The following is a 17040-nucleotide window of genomic DNA, read 5'->3' as shown; positions in this document are numbered from 1 at the left end:
AGGACCAAGGCCCTCCCCACTACATCTGGGCTGAGTAAGGTATCCCTCCAAAGAGAACGGGTTCCAAAAAACCAGAAGAAGCAGTAGGGATAAATCCTGGTCTCACTGCCAGTGTCCCCCTGTCTGCTCCAGCCATACAACCGTCACCCACATTCTGTCTTGTTATTTCATAGCAATTCTTCACAAAAGGTGATAACTTAAAAGTAGGCATAGGGAATTAGGTAATAGCAAGAACTACGTATAAAATCCATATCCATGCAGGAAGATGAAAACATACACTCACAGATAGGACCACCCCATGTACAGGTACAGAGGAAAAATCTTGGGCAGTTTATTGTGCCTGCCTATCAACTGTCTTCACAGCTCATCACATAGATTCCTTCAAGAAAGACCTCCTTTCAGTAGACAATCAACAATCACAAAATGAGGCTATGCAACTCTAGTTCCTGCTGGTCTCTAGTCTTCAGTCCTTGCTAGGACCAGAGGCATGATTAACCCTAAGCCTGCAGCACAGGATGCGGTCACAGCATCAACAGTGGGATGCCTATGCACACAGGAGTGAGAAGGCAGACAAACAGAAGGAGACAAGAACAATGACTGCTCAGAGCCTAAATCCTCACTTCATTTTAGGAGACCAGCTACATCTGGAGCAAGTCCTCCCTGTGAGGTGCACCAGAGTGATTCTGTCACTTCACAGACTGTTCAGTCCTTGGCTATTGTGAGTACACTATGCCTTTGCTTTCTCACTGCAATGACCAATTAAATAGACAGAAATAAAACTAGGATTCTAGAATTTTCCTAAAAATATTAGCTCTCCTCTTCATTTGCTATAATGATAATATCAAAAGACATTCATAGAACATATCACATCCCAAAGATCTCAGCAAATAGTGGAGTTGGGCTCAGGAGTCACTGAGTATCTGAAAGCATCCCCAGTCTCTGTGTTTACCTCAGTGTATGCAGCCTTCGGGTATTTTCAGCCAGGCTCCTCTTGGACACGAATAACGTGTGTCAGAGGTGCCAGTGCTTGGCTTTCTTATAGGACTGTGTGAGTCTCCAAACGCTTCATAGTCCTCCATCAGGTGAGTTTTGTCTTTTTTGATTTTATATTACTGGGGCTAACCCTATGGACTCACGTGCTCTAGACACTCACTAGCTGTAGCAGCAGCACACATTCTATTCTCCATTATGAAGGTGGAATTAGTTGGGTAATAAGCAGTTACAGTTAAAAGCACAGGCTCTATAGGATGGGAAAGTTAATGAGGGGTGGGAAAGAATAAGATGGGCGTTGCCATGGAGCCAAGGACATGCATTAACTTCACCTCCTTCCTTTTGGGGAGTTCATCGTGTATATGAAAGTCATATTCATTTTGCTATTCTTTTTAATATTGATTTTTGTTACTTTTAGTCACGTGTGTGCATGTGGGTATATGCACATGAGTGCAGGTACACACGGAGGTCAGAGGCGCGGAATTCCCCGAAGTCGGTTACCAACAGTCATGAGTTTCATTTATCATGTGGGTCCTGAGACCTGAATTCTGGTGCCCTGGCAGAGCAGCAGGTGCTCTTGGTCATGGCGCCACCTCTCCCGCCCTGTTTCTCCTTTCTTAATAAATGCTCTCCAATGTCCTGAGTACGGAACAGGAACTTTACTCACTAATTTGATTTGTTGCAGAAGGTTACTTTTGTTAAGACTAGCTAAGTTACAGAATTAAGGAAACAAATGGCATACAGCAATTTTGCAGGGACATTTCTCTATGAATAATAACTGTAATGTGAGGCTGTGATGAAAACAACAAATCCTTAATGATCTAGTAGTGTTGTTACTGTTGTTATGACATACATCAAAGCATGCGATGCCCGGATACGCTGGGAAGCAAACTTAGGTCTTCTAAAAGAGCAATGGGTGCTTTTTTTAACTGCTGAGCCATCTTTCCATGTATTGCTTTTAGTAATCTTTAGCAGTTCATTTTGTTTCTAGGAGACATAATACTATGTTGGGTCTCCCTGTGAGTGCTTGATTCAAGCAATCAAAATGGAAGTAATGTAAACATTCTGGAGATAAGAGAGGGAATTAGGGGTTAAAATGATCAAAATACATATTAACATTATTTAAATGTCACAATGGAACCCATTATAGTCTATAATTAATGTCTATTACTAAAAATATATTCTTTAAAAAACCTAAAAAATCTTTAACAAGGGAATGAACTGATCACGATGTCCACATCTTTCTATCAAGTATTACATTTCAAATCAACTATCATTCACCGCCTTTGCAATGATTGATTGTACAGATGCTTCTAGACTTATGACGAATTATAATCCTACAAACCCAGGCTAAACAGGAGACAGTATAAGACAGAATGTATTCATTACAGATTAGGACAGCAGCTCAGCAGCATGGTGCCCTGTGGAGTGTCCATCACTTGCCCTAGAGACAACGTGGATGATCTGAGTAGCCATGGAGCTACAGCTCCTAGACACTGCTCAGCACTGAGCTGAATGGTTAATAGCTAGGCAGGAGGTATAAGTGGGACTTCCGGACAGAGAGGAAGGAGGAAATGAATTTTTTTGATTGATTGATTGATTGATTGATTTAAGATTTCTGTCTCCTCCCCGCCACCGCCTCCCATTTCCCCTCCCCTCCCCCAATCAACTCCCTCTCTCTCATCAGCCCGAAGAGTAGTCAGGGTTCCTTGCCCTGTGGGAAGTCCAAGGACCATCCACATCCCATCCAGGTCTAGTAAGGTGAACATCCAAACAGCCTAGGCCCCCCGAAAGCCAGTACGTGCAGTAGGATCAAAACCCAGTGCCACTGTTCTTGACTTCTCAGCAGTCCTCATTGTCTGCTATGTTCAGAGAGTCCGGTTTTATCCCAGGCTTTTTCAGATCCAGGCCAGCTGGCCTTGGTGAGTTCCCGATAGAACATCCCCATTGTCTCAGTGTGTGGGTGCACCCCTCGTGGTCCTGAGTTCCTTGCTCGTGCTCTCTCTCCTTCTGCTCCTGATTTGGACCTTGAGATTTCTGTCCGGTGCTCCAATGTGGAACTCTGTCTCTGTCTCCTTTCATCGCCTGATGAAGGTTAATATCCAGGAGGATGACTATATGTTTTTCTTTGGGTTCACCTTCTTATTTAGCTTCTCTAGGATCACGAATTATAGGCTCAATGGAGGAAATGAATCTTGACAAGGGAGAGAGGCCAGTAAGACTCAGAACACATTCATGCCTGACACACAGAATGGAAGAGAGGTAAAACCCACATGGTAGAACATAGATTAACAAAAATGTGGGCTAATTTTAGTTATAACAGTTAGTTAAAACCAAGCCTAAGTTAAAGGTCATGCTTTCATAATTAATAAATCTCCATGTTATTATTTGGGAACTGGCTGGTGGGCCAGAGAAAGAATGACCACAGGATAAAATATACCTGCTGTTTTGTGCTGATATCACATTCATATTACGCCTATGCCTTGTCATCTTGTTGATGGGATTATTGCGCTGGCCAGTTGTTGAGTATGTGACACACAGTACCTCACAACAACTGAATAATTAGCAATTAGAGACACACTGTTAATTGATCTTAGTGGCATGCTGTGAAGCGCTGAGGCGATGATGATTTGTTTGTGTGAAATAACCTTAAATTAAAATACCTGTGTATGCCTAGTGTCACCTAAGGGACAGAAAAGAGGCGAGTGTGTTGTTACACACCTACCAAGGTGCTGGAGAGATTAATGCATTTGTTTCAGTTTGTTTTTACAGACATTTTGTAAAGCAAATAGGGCTATCCTCATCTCCAAGAAATCAAATGCTCACAAAAGCAAAAAAAAAAAAAAAATACTAGGGCAGGATTTACAGCTAGTGCAGCGTCGTTTAACAGGCTATTTCATGCACTCTCAAAGCAAAGGGGCAAGTTTAGAAGGAAAATTCTCACTTGCGTAGGAAAACAGTGACATAGAACTGGTTCAGTCTGAAGCATTGAAGACAAACCTTCCTTGATCCAAGTGTCAAATGAAGTCTAAAAAAGAATCAGTTTAATTTTGATTCATGCCTTTTAATCTTTTTTCTCAGTAGAACTGTCCCTGGGCTGAGAAAGCAGACCTGTTGACAGGTGCAGGGACCTTTTGAACTAAGCGCCCTGATCTGCTCTTCCACGGTGATACTCTATCTTTTCTATTGCTTTAAAATATTCATTCATTCATTCATTCATTCATTTATTCATTCATTCATTTAGTCTTATTTGATTTTGTATACTTTTGGTTTTATTTGGTCTTTATAATTTAGAAACAAAATCCTTTACAAGTTTTAATGTTTTTAACTGAAATAGAAATCATCACTGACCCTATCCCTTTCCTCCCTTAAGACCCTTTCATGCTCAAGTTTATAACCTCTTTTTCTTTGGTTATTATTCTTACATACATGAATATATATTCACACACATGTACACGTACACACAGCACACAGAAATAAACTTGTTGAGTGTTTCTAATGTTTATGTATATATGGTTTTGGGTCTGACCACTCTGCATTGGACATAAGGGGCTCATCTCTGGGGGAGCTAATTCTCCATCTCCCAACAATCATTAGCTACTTACAGGTATTCTTCTAGGGGTAAGATACTGGAAAATTCTCCCTTCCATGTCAACATCTCCATCAATACCGCTATAGTTCTGGTTTTATTTACGAAGCCGCTTTTAGGGCAGGCTGTTGTGGGATGTGTGTACACTGTGAAGATGTATTGCTATGATCAGTGTAATAAAAATACTAAATGACCAATAGCTAGGCTGGAGGTATAGGCAGGATTTCTGGGGAGAGAAAGGAAGAGGAAGAAGAATCTAGGCACTCAGGAGAACCCAGGAGACATAGAGAGTACAAGATGAAAGAGAGGTAATTCCACTTGATAGAACACAGACAAATAAAAATGGGTTAATTTAAGTTATAAGAGCTAGTTAGGAACAAGCCTAAGCTATGGACTGAGCTTTCCTAATTAATAAGACTGCCCATGCCATTGTTTGCATGCTGGCGGGTCAAAGATAGTTTGACAAGAAAGCCTGCCACTACAGACTGCTGACAGAAGATTTCCAAGTCTTCTGGCCCTTCCAGTCTTCCTGCCTTCTCTTCCGTGATGCTCCCTGGACTACAGATGCAGGACCTATGACGCACATGTGTCCACTGGGGCTGGGCTTTCCACTCTCCATCTCTATATTGTGTCCGATCGTGGTTTCTTGTGAAGGTCTCTCCCTCTGAGAGTTTTAATGAGGGGTGAGAGCTACACTTATTCAGGAGAGCCACGTATTTATTCTCCTGGTATGTGTATATATGACGTGTGTATGACAGTGTGGGAATGCATGTGCAGCTCAGAGTACAATTTTGGGAGTAGATTTTTCCCTTCCGCTGTGGGCTCCAGGAACTGAATCCAGATTCTCGGATTTCTGTGGCCCTTGCCACACAAACATCTTGATGACTCTTTCTAATATTTTCTTCCAGTTTTTGAAATAGGTATGTGGTTTCTAAACATTAATCTGTGAATGACAGATTGTAGATTCTAAAGCCCTCTCCGGAAGTTTATTGAATCTTGATGCTACATGCATTAAGTGTGCCTCATCTGCTGGCTGTGCAATGTTTCATGCACAAACATCCCTGAATGACAGTTCCATCAGTGCATGTGTCCCAGCAGTAGTCACTAAATTCCTCATGAACTGCAGTGCTTTTACTAGCTCCATTTATTAATATGAATTTTGTTTCATTTAAAAATTTATGAGATATTTGTTGAAATAAATCCATTTAGATTTGCTGGCCCTGGCAGACGAGATAATATCAGACTAACATCACTGCACAGAACTGTGTAAGTTGGAGAAGGGGTTCTAGACACATATATACTATAACAAAATGGCAGAAGGCATTATAGAGACATCAGAATAGCTGGTCCAACATCCTAGAGAGAAGGAAGCTCATTAAATAGGGCACCCTGTGTTTACGGCTGTCTGTTTTTGTTTTTGTTGTCCCTCTAAAGAATGTTCCAATTCTGAGTCAGAGGACTGGTTGATGTACAGAAAGTGGAATATGCACCAGATGTCTCCCAACAAACAATGTTCAAACGGACCAACAAAATAAGAGTAGACATAGGGAAGGAAAGTTCCAGATAAAATGAGACCTACAGGACCTTTCACCATGGCTAAAGCTGCTTGCTGAGAGCGGAGGGCTGGGAAACTGAGCAGAAAGCAGCTGACTGGAAGTTAAAGAATTCATGAAGCTCACAAGGCTGAGAAGTGAGGAGATGAAGACCAGGGAGTGCCAGGCAGGAGAAAGACTTTCACCTGAGTTTGTCCCCAGGAGAAGAGACAAACTAGGTGACTGTCACAAAGCCTGAAGACAGGTTCTACTGATCAAGGGATAGGCCCAAGCCTTCCAAAGGAAGTTCTATTGTGACAAATCGAAACATTTCTTTCCAGAGGTTTACAGAAACTGCCTGCTGTGGGATTTACACTCCTAAAGTTGTATTTACTTCTACCTTTGCCTTTCAGTGCTGTAGGGCGGAGGGTGTGCCAGGTCCTGCCCCTGTCTATCTGCACTCCCAACACAAAACCATTTCAGCTTTATAAATCATTGCTTAAATCATAAGGCACTGGTTACATATTTAAGCAAGACAGTACAAAGTACACAAAAGCTTTGTGTTACAACTAGGATTGATGGACCAATAGCATCTCTATGAAGGGAATGCACTGAATTTATTTGGAGAAGTACCAGTGGTCCAATGGGAGACTCGAAGAAGACCGAGATAGTAAGCTCATCCCTTTGGCCTCAGTTTTGATTATGTTGCTCACGGGACAAACCTTTCTGTTCACTGATTAGTTTACAGAGTTTTACATTTATAAAATATGGTATAGTTTACAAATTTATATGATATATGCATGCATACATATTTTATACAACACTTTTACAAGGACACAATTTAGGCCTAGAATCATCACTTGTTTAGAAAATAGACAACTATTTCTCAGATACATCAAGTAGGAGAGCAGGTTAAGGTTAGAGGACTGGGCTGTGTAGCTGAACAGGAGAATTTGCCATGGACACCAGAAGTCCTTGGTTCAACCCTGATCACCCAGTGATGGGGTAGAACTGAGTTTGCTTAGCAGTTGTATGCTCATTCTAGGGGACATGGCAGTCAAACATTAAAGAAAGTTATTGGAAAATGTGCAGAAAAATATTATAAAAGACAATCCTCTCCCACACTAGAATTTGAACAATATAAAAAGGTAATAAAGTTTTAGACCCTGGGAAACTATATTAACAATACGAGGACGAATCTGACTGACTACATAAAAGCACTCTCATACATCACTGCTTGCTCTGCTTTCCAGAACTTTTGACGGACAACATTTATTTGCATCTTGGTTACTGCAAAGCTGCTCAGCTTGCAATTTTGGGTATTACAGTGTGCTGTACTGTTAAAGTGAACTGAAAAAATGTGGGTATAGAGGACCCAGAAAATACAAAAAAGGAAAACAACAACAAAAACAACAATGAAACCATGAGGAAAGAAGCTAAAGGATAGAATGGCTGTGCTGGGGCAGGGGAAACTGAGGCACCTGTTTTAGAAAGACAGAGTCAGCTTTGGGAAGTTCTGTGTGGCTATGTGTGACCACGTGATAAATATTCCCCTACTTCACTCTGTGTTGCTCACTGGCAACCCAGCCTCGGGAGCACATACCTGGAAAACAGAGCTCCTGCCAAAGTGGAAAGCCTGCAGCTTTTTGAGAGTCACACATTGTCAGAAGGAGTGAGCAGCTTACATAAACAGACATTTTATCAGACCATATGGTACCAAACTCTGGAGAGCTTGGGGAGAAGTGACAGGGGATGTTAAAATACACCTGCTCCCCTCGGCTTCTGTGTATTTATTTGAACAGTTATGGGGATGTTCGGGGTGCTCTAAAGAGTGTGGAAGGTATTCATTAGACCCTCTGAATCTTACTCTACAAGACAAATGGACTCTGTCGGTCCTCTCCCCTCCCCCCTCCAAGTGAACTTGACACACACAGCGCTGGGATAAATCAACAAAGAGATGAAAGATGAAGAGCCCCAGCCTCCCTGTCTTCTCCATGTTTATTCCAGGATTTTCTGGGAAGAGGGAGAACTGCTTCGCACTCTTCATGAATAGTTCATGTGCTGGTCTCTAATGGAAACGAAGTGACATTTCTTATTACTGTTGGCTTTTTGGCTATTGGAAGGCAATAGTGAAGGGAGTGTCTTGAAACAATTAGTTCTCTGTAACTGATTATTTTAACAATGCACATTTCCCAAGAGCTGTTTATCCTCCAAAGAAAGCAGCTAAGACTAAATGTGTACCGTATCTAAGCAGACACCTGCAGTGAGCTGCACAGGATGCTAAGTGAAAATTCCAAACAAAGGGTGGGGGAGGGAGGCTTGATTTTGTATCCCATTAGTCTATTTCTTTCACCATCCAGTAAAATTTTGACAGTAAGAAACACAGAAGCAAACCTAAACTAAGTGACGTATGCCAGACTGACTCTAACTGGTTCTTATTAAACACAGAACCACATTGTAGATTCCAGTCACTGCTATGATTTGCTGCATTTAATGATAACTCTGGCCTGGGCATTCTCCAATCCGAGTGGTACAGTGTTGTATGCAGGAGAAGAGCCATGTCTTTGCAGACACTTTCTGTGGCTAAAATCTGGGGCTGTTTATGAGATCTGTAGAAGTATGGAACAGATTCAGTAGTATTTTAATGATGGATGGGGTCCTACTTATGCCTTCCAGCCAAGTATCAGCTTGGTAATTATTCCCCTTCATTGTTAAACAAATTTGGATATACTCTGGCTCAAATATTTCAAGAAACCAGATCTATAAATAGTAGTGTGAATCGACTAAGAAATGACAAACTCATGCTGGAGAGATGACTCATAGGTTAAGAACATATACTGCTCTTGTAGAGTATCTGTGTTCAGTCCCCAGCATCCATATCAGGTGGTTCACAACTGCCTGTAACTCCAGTTCAGGTGATCCAACTCTCTGGCCTTCTCAGGCATCTGTACTTACATGTACAGACCTCCCCTGACATCACAGAATTTAAAAAACCTTCTTAAAAAGAATGTCAAAGTCAATTCATTTTACTTTTAAAATAGAAGTTATTGCAATGATATAACAGGGGATTAAAGAAATGCTGTCTATTATGAATTTGGCTCTGATAACAGACACCGAAGCTCCTAGTAGTTTGACAACAGCTGTCCTTGGCTTCCTCAAAACTTGAATTAATGAACAAGGAGATTTAGAAAGTATGTACAGTGGACATCTGTTATTTTGGCCTGATCTCTCCTATTGGCAACAAAATCCTTTCTCCTGATACACTACTGTTTTAGGATCAATTTGACCCTTTCCACCATTGGACTCAGTACATGGAACCAGTTCGGGCCTGGCTTGAGCCCGGGCCACCATGTGACTGGTTCCTGTCTGGGATGTGAGTGGGGTGGAGCAGCGTGGTCCTTCCTGAGATTGCTAAGGAACAAGTTGTTTTCTCACTAGAGCTGGGAAATTGTTGGGAGGTAAATCAGGCGGTAGGTACCATGCTCAGTGAACTGAGAAAGTCCAGCCAGAAACACGGAGGGAAGCGTCCTGAGATCTACGCATGATGGACAAGTAAGGGAATATTGCTTTCTATTTAGCAGCCTTGGAGTCCTGACTCTGACACGAAACAAAGCTCAGTGGACAATTGGGTCTACCCACAGAGGATCATGGGACGGTAGCAAGACTAGATATGACATGCTTGCATCTTTTCTATTAGTTACTGAAATAAGGAAAAGATTCCTGGGGTCCAAATTTAAAAGGCATTTTTTATTTTTATTCTCTATATTTTGCTCATAATACACAGTGGATTAAGAAAAAACCCACACATAAAAAAGTCCAAGAAATATAACTAATGGTTATAAACCAAAAAGAATTTGAACATGAGTTCAGTTCTTAGAGAAATTTCTAGGGTTTTTTTGTGTTTTGTTGTTTTTTTTTTTTTTTTACAGTTCATGGGGAACTGAGTTTTAGACATAATAACTGATATAGTTAGAATGATGATTTTATTCTAATCTTACATTTGCATTTTCTTATTATGATTTAAAATATATAAATTTACATGTATATATTTCCAAATGCTCAAATATATTAGTAGTGTGACAGTCCAACTTGGATCTTTCAGTCATTAATGTATTCCTAAGAGGATTTCAAGAGAAAAAGGTTCCTTACTTAAAATGTATCAAACAATACATAAAAGAAATACACCTTTTATTCATTGCTCTCACAGGACCCATGGCATCTTAATAATCCAGATTTTAAAACATAAGGCAGGAATCCCTGAGCAAAATATACAAGGCATGGTAGGCATGCCTGGCAGTGGTGGCACAGGCCTTTACTCCCAGCACTCAGGAGGCAGAAGTGGGTGGATCTCTGGATTCGAGGCCAGCCTGGTCTATAGAGCAAGTTCTGGGACAGCCAGCACTACACAGAGAGACCCTATCTCAAAAAACTAACCAACCTACAAAACAAAGCAAAACAAACCAAGGAAAGCACAAATACACAGTATAATTTTGTGGTCACAAAAACCCAAGAAACTATAATTTGGGGTCACAGAAACTCAACAAAAACTAAAGACAAATCATTGAGTCCTCATGGAATGTACCTGGAAGATCCTATTATTCTATAGGCATACAGCGTGGAAGTGCTTAAGTTGAAGACTCAGGGGAGTTTATAAATTAAATTGACTCATGAAATCCAGAGAAATGAACATTTCAAATGCCCTTTACAAGCATGACTTTGAAGACTGATTTTACTGAGTCCCTGATATCAAGACTGCATGTGCCAGGTGCTCAGTACCACACAGTAGTGTCACACAGGGTCATTGCTCCAGGAATGTCACAGAGAGGAAATTAGCTCATTAAACATGAGTTTGCAATAGTTTTAGATTTTACTTAGCTTGCAATAAGGACCTTGAAAAGAGATAATAATTTTTCTATCTTCTGATGAAATCCACCATTGTACTTAGCACAGCTGTTTCAGTATGTATGTATGTATGCAAGTATGTAGTTCAGTAGACAACATGGGCTACCACCACAGTCTTACAGTTTGTATTATCTGATGAAGTGCTTCTCAGCTTTCCTGGTGCTGTGACCCTTTAATACGGTTCCTCAAGTTGTGGTGACCCCCAACCATAAAATAATTTTTGTTGTTATTTCCTAACTGTAATTTTGCTATTGTTACGAATTGTAATGTAAATATTTCTGGAGGTAGAGGTTTGCCAAAGGGGTCATGATCTCCAGGTTGGGAAGGCAGCTAGCTGATTTAGTGACTTCTGATTGGCTCCATTACAAATGCAAATCCCACAGAACCCTACTGATTTCAGCTCTTGAGCATCTTGAGTTACTTTCTACTTACAAGTTGCTCCCTGCTTTTCATGTTGTGCCCCCTCAGGCTTTTAACTCACTCCTCTACACACATGACCCTGCAGCTCGGCCTAAGATTGGAGGCTGCTAGATAAAATGCCATCTCTTGGCTGCAGAGGTCTGCCATGTCTACCACTGACGGGAGCAGATTTTTCTAGCTGGCAGGCGATGCCTCTTCAGCTCCTGCTCCTCTTGCCTCAGCCTGACCTTGTGTAGAGTCAGTTTTATGGTTGTTACTTTCTCCCTCGTTTTGTTTTTTTTTTTTTCACAAGGATCAGAAATCTCCTCTGGGAACCATCTTTTCTTCCTAAACTATAAGTCTCCTCCATTTTTCTCTGCCTTCTCCACTCAAACTATGGCCCCTAAATCCCTGATTCGGCTTCACTCAGAAACTTGTCAGAACTGAACATTTTTGGAGCCCACCCAGATATTGTAAGAACAGCTCCAGGAGTGAGGTCCAGTGGTTTGCTTATTTGCTTATTGGCAGCCCCTTCATGTAGCTCACGGACCTTGAATACATAGAAAGTTCTGAAGCTACCCCATGAAGTCACGTGGTTCAGGTGTGTGTTCTCTTCCTATTGGCTTCTTCACTGCCATGGAGTAGCTACTGCATCTTGTTGAAGCTCTCTTTCCTACAGCGATAACAAACTAGTAGCCTCCTCCTCCTCTGTGCTCTCTGATCACTCCTTACCAATTGCTTTCACCAGCATCTCCACATACCCAGTCATGGAAAGGTTGCTGTAATTAACAGTGTCACTAAAAGCTCTCCCAGCTCTGCTGCATATTTCCCAGAACCATGGTCTTCATGTGAGGAACGATCTTCACATCTACTTACCATCTAAGTCAGGAATTTCTCAGTGATCTTCTTCTGCACTCTTCATTCTCATATGTAACCACTAAGCAAATCTCAACAGCCCTAAAACCTGCCACTACCCCGACACCTGAAGAACAATGTCAGAATACCGTAGTTCAGATGACAACAGCCTGCCTGCTCACAGTGGCTCTTCTCAGTATTTCATTCTAAACATTTCTAGACAGTCTTTGAAAGGGCAAACGTGAGTGTATGAACATGTCATCTCCATTCAAAGGGAGAAAAAGTTGACAATAAAATCCATGAAGTCAAAATAATCCAAACTCCCAAGTCTGAAGCCTTCATTTTGGATAAGGCAGCTGGTGACAGCCCCGAAAGAGTGCAGGAGCTAATGGTATTCAGACAACCTGCCCTTTCTGTCTCCTCTTTCATTTTTCTTCCCCGTTCAACCCTTTTCTTAATCTAGACAATGTTAATCACTTTCTTCTTTTACAACTTTGGGTAACACTGTTTTCTCAGCCTGAAAGAGCCCATAGATAGCCACACATTCTTCATTTGTCCTAAAAGCATGGGGGTGTTATGGATTCAGGTAGGGGCAATAAAGCACAGCACATACAATGTGATGTCACATATTCTGTCTACACAGTGTCTTAAAAACCACCACCATGCATGCACTGCTCTGCAACAAGTCAGGAATTCAGGTTTTCAATGTTTCCCAATTTTAAAGGCCTGCAGCAAATATTTAAAACTCTGAATCACTCCTGGACCATTGAACAGCCACCAAATCAAATGCAAGTGCAGATGTTGTGACAGCCTTCTCTGAGGTCACAGCACTGCAGTGCAGATGTTGTGACAGCCTTCTCTGAGGTCACAGCACTGCAGTGCAGATGTTGTGACAGCCTTCTCTGAGGTCACAGCACTGCAGTGCAGATGTTGTGACAGCCTTCTCTGAGGTCACAGCACTGAGGTCACAACGTTCCGTTCTGCAGGGACCTCCTTAAACAGGTAACTAAACCCCTAAAAACAGCTTCAAGAAGTCCCTGGAACTGACCAGATTCACTAGGCCCTTATCTGACACAGTAAACGGAGCACAGCTGCAAAAAAGACTCCAGAAACCAAGCTGAGCTGCAAAAGAAGACTGTGTGACCAGACTCTGCTGCCTGGGAGAAGCAGAAACCAGCTGCACTGCCTGGAAGAGGCTTAGACCAACTGAGGCAGCTGGAAAGGACACTCTTCATCCTGTTGAGCCGTCTGCAGCCCAAGCAGTGTGCTCCAGGTTCTCAGCTTTGGGAGCTGTCACCCAGACTGGGGTGATGCAGCTGTCTTTGAGTAATTTCTGCTCTTATAAGTAACCCCTCACCCATATTCCTTAAGTAACCCCCAAAAAAGTCATTGGTTCACTAAGTCTGAGTTTGGTGGCATTCACAGTTTGGTCTGTTTTGGGCTGCCTGCCTATCTGGGGTGAGTAGATGACTGTGTTTTGTCTCCCCAGGAAAATATTTGTTACACAACAGCAGGCTGTTAATGTGGACTCTGATCTTATTTCTGCTAGAACCTAGGTGTCCAAGGCAGGGCCTCTGACCTAATGGCTCACCATTGCATGCCACATTGATTGCATGCTGGTACAGGCATGGAAATGACTGTTTTCTCAGCTCCCATAACACCCTGCTCATATGTCACCTGACACTGCATAACTTGGAGCTGTTTACTTATTTCAATTATCAGTCCTACAAGGGTATGGCTGTCTTCTCTAGGCATTGATAGTACTGGCGACCTTTTGGGCAGTATATATGCTCCAATGTCCTATACAGAGATGCCCATGTTCCACCATTTCTAAACTTTAAGGTCACTTTATGGTTTTCCCTTCCTAACCAGATAATGTACTTTGATTCAATGCCATCATGTAGGCTATACTCATATTAAAGAATTTGTCTCCCCTTCCTCTTTCTTTCTTCTACTTTGAGACTAGGTATTGACCCAAAGGTCTTGTGTGTGACTCTAATTTTATGTATATATGCATATATACATTTTTTACAACATGACGCACAAAATAGTAACTATGTAAAAGTATTCTTGGTAATTTCATGACTTTTTTTTTAGTCTAAGGGCTCTTTTTTACTTTGGAAAATAAGAAAAATGTATTCATTTGTTCCATTTGATAATTTCAGAAGTTTTCCCATTTAACAAAAGCACTAAAAATCACTAATAACTTTTAGTCATACTACCCAAATATATTTGTAAAATTAACTTAAAATTGCCACCATTGGACTCAAGAAAGGATGAAATCATTTTTTAGTCGCTGAAATATTCTTGTATCTAAACATTAGGGTTTAAGCGGAAATTGCTTAAACATCCATTTAACTACTCAATTGACCTAATGTCTAGACACAGCAATGGCCCATTTATGTGCATCGGTCCTACATGGTTGCTATCTGATCATAACTAACCATAAAGAACATATTTTGGCAGTTACTTAATATTGCTGAAAAGAAACAAGTAAATATTTTCCTTTTCAAGCGTACATGATGGGTAAGTTGGAATTCCAGACATATTTCAAATGTTAGCTATTTGGCCCCCACCACATTTTTCTAAGACTTTGTACGTCACTGTGCACGCAAACTCATCTGCAAGTAGACTCTTACTTCTTGAATGTTGACACTTGAGTTTTGCATTCATTAGACGTGTGTGGCCTTGGAAGGCTTGCCTTACCTGCAGGCTATTGAAAATGACAAAGAGAACCAACATCCAGACGTGTCTGTAGGCCATATGCAGTCCTCCCCAAAGCCACGTCACAGAAATCAGGGCAAAGAGATATAAGATCAGAGGAATTTCTGGAAAATATGAAGAAGACAAAAACTTGAGGTTCAGAAGACCACATGAACACACATGAACAGAGAACTATTTTGGCCTCCTTCTGCTGGATGGTTTCAGTCCTAATATCCATCGAGAGAACAACCCAGGAAATCCTTCTCCTGTGAGGTGTAGAGAAGGCACAGAGCTCAACCACATTGCTCCTGGTTTTCAAATGGGTCTGCTTGTCACTTGGGGAAGGGGAAGGGGAAGGAGAAGGAAGAACTTTGTCCCTGTGTAGGCTACCACCTGCTGGACTGAGTGAGAAGTGGCATAGACCAGTACAAGATTTCCTGAAGAGTGAGGGGTAACCCTGAGCTCCCCATGAACACTCTCCAATGCAGCATTTGAATCATAAGCTTTAAAGTTGTTTTCTGCGAGTCCCTGAGATGTAAGCAGATGTCCCAGGAAGGAGATGAAGGCATTAACTGGTAAGTACCAGCAGGGAGCGTTGGCTCTGTCCACCATGCTCCCCTTGTTCCATGGGTTTCCATATTAAGCACCCTGCACAGTGTGTTCATTGTGCCACTGGAGCACCGCAATGTCTTTTTATTGTTTTTGTTGTTGCTGCTGTTGTTATTTCTGCATGTGTGCATGAATGTTTTGCCTGCATGTATGTCTATGCAACACTGCAAGCAGTGCCTGTTGAGGCCAGAAGAGGGTGTCAGGTCCTGTGGAACTGGGGTGACAGACAGGGGTAAACCACCATGTGGGTGCTGGGAATTGAACTGTGTCCTCTGGGAAGGCAGGGATGCTCTAAAGCACAGACCATCTCTCCAGAGTTTCTAATGCTTCTTCAGGATGGACTGATTCTGGGTCAAGGACGCTATTGTCACTTCCACGTCTCTTCTTTGATTTTGGGAGAGGGGAGATGATCTGAATTCTCAAATGTCTTCACAGAAGAGATCTTAATAGTGATATACCAATCCATGTACAATTTGGAAATTGAATGAGATCTTAAAGCAGCCATAAGTAAGTATATTTTCAAGCCATTGAAAGGCATTATGATGGACTACACTACAGGAATTCTCAGGACAGTCCTGATAATCCACCAGCAGAACATAAAGTCCTCACACACTGTGAGGTTTGAATAGTTAAATATGATTTGAGCAGTTTGAAATTTTCATTTTGTTCTGAAACAACCTCAAGCTAACAGAAAGTTGCAATGACAGCATGGTGACAGGGTGTTGTGGGCCTAACAAGTTGCCTGGACATTGTCAACCTCATCTTCTTCACTCTTTAAAACTAGGAGTTGTATCTTCTTTGAAGGCATTTTTGTATATAGACACAGTTTCAAAAATCAGGAAAGCTGCACCAAAACATTACTAGCACGTTCAAGTTCCATTTGGTTATTATTTTTAAATTTTAATTTATTATTTGCGTGTGAACATATGTATTTTTGAGTATTTGTAGATGTAGATATGAACGTAGGTGTGTGTGTGTATTTGGTGTGTGTGCCTGAGTAAGGCCACTTGCATGTCACAGGATGTGTGGAAGCCAGAGGACAACTTTTAGGTTGGATTTTCTCCGTTTCAGAGGGTACTGGGGCTTGAACTCAGGTCATCAGACTTGTATGGCTAGCAGTTTGCACACCGAGCATCTCACAGACACCATTCAGTTGTTCTAACAATTCCCTTTGTGCATCAGAGCCAATGCTGCATAGCTGACATCTCTGTACTGTCTTAACCAAAACGGGTAAGAAGATCTTTGAAGCTGACATATTTATTGGTTGCAGGTAGGTAGTTTTTCTTGTAGAGAACTGTGATGGTTAGCTTTATATTTCAACTTGACTCAATTTAGCATCTCCTGGGAAGAGATTCTCAGTGAGAGATTATTCATATTGGTTTGGCCTGTGTTCATGTCTATGGAGATTTGTCTTGATTACTAATGTTAGTTGATGTGTGGAAGAACCAGGCCACTCTTGGT

The 17040-nt window shown here is 41.6% G+C and overlaps 1 protein-coding gene across 1 annotated transcript in view; it reads right to left on the bottom strand.

Moving 5' to 3' along the window:
- The window catches only part of Adgrv1 (adhesion G protein-coupled receptor V1), a 546438-nt gene that overhangs the window by 49097 nt on the left and 480301 nt on the right, over nt 1-17040 (bottom strand). Inside the window, exon 87 of the mRNA XM_041663490.1 lies at nt 14974-15095. Within this exon, the coding sequence (XP_041519424.1) occupies nt 14974-15095 (122 nt within the window). The remainder of the gene's footprint in view (nt 1-14973; nt 15096-17040) is intronic.

This window comes from Microtus oregoni, unplaced genomic scaffold (assembly GCF_018167655.1).
Source record: "Microtus oregoni isolate MIOR12 unplaced genomic scaffold, Mior012 000014F_ref0000157, whole genome shotgun sequence".
Classification (NCBI taxonomy): domain Eukaryota; kingdom Metazoa; phylum Chordata; class Mammalia; order Rodentia; family Cricetidae; genus Microtus; species Microtus oregoni.
This window is presented reverse-complemented; position numbering and strand designations above follow the sequence as displayed.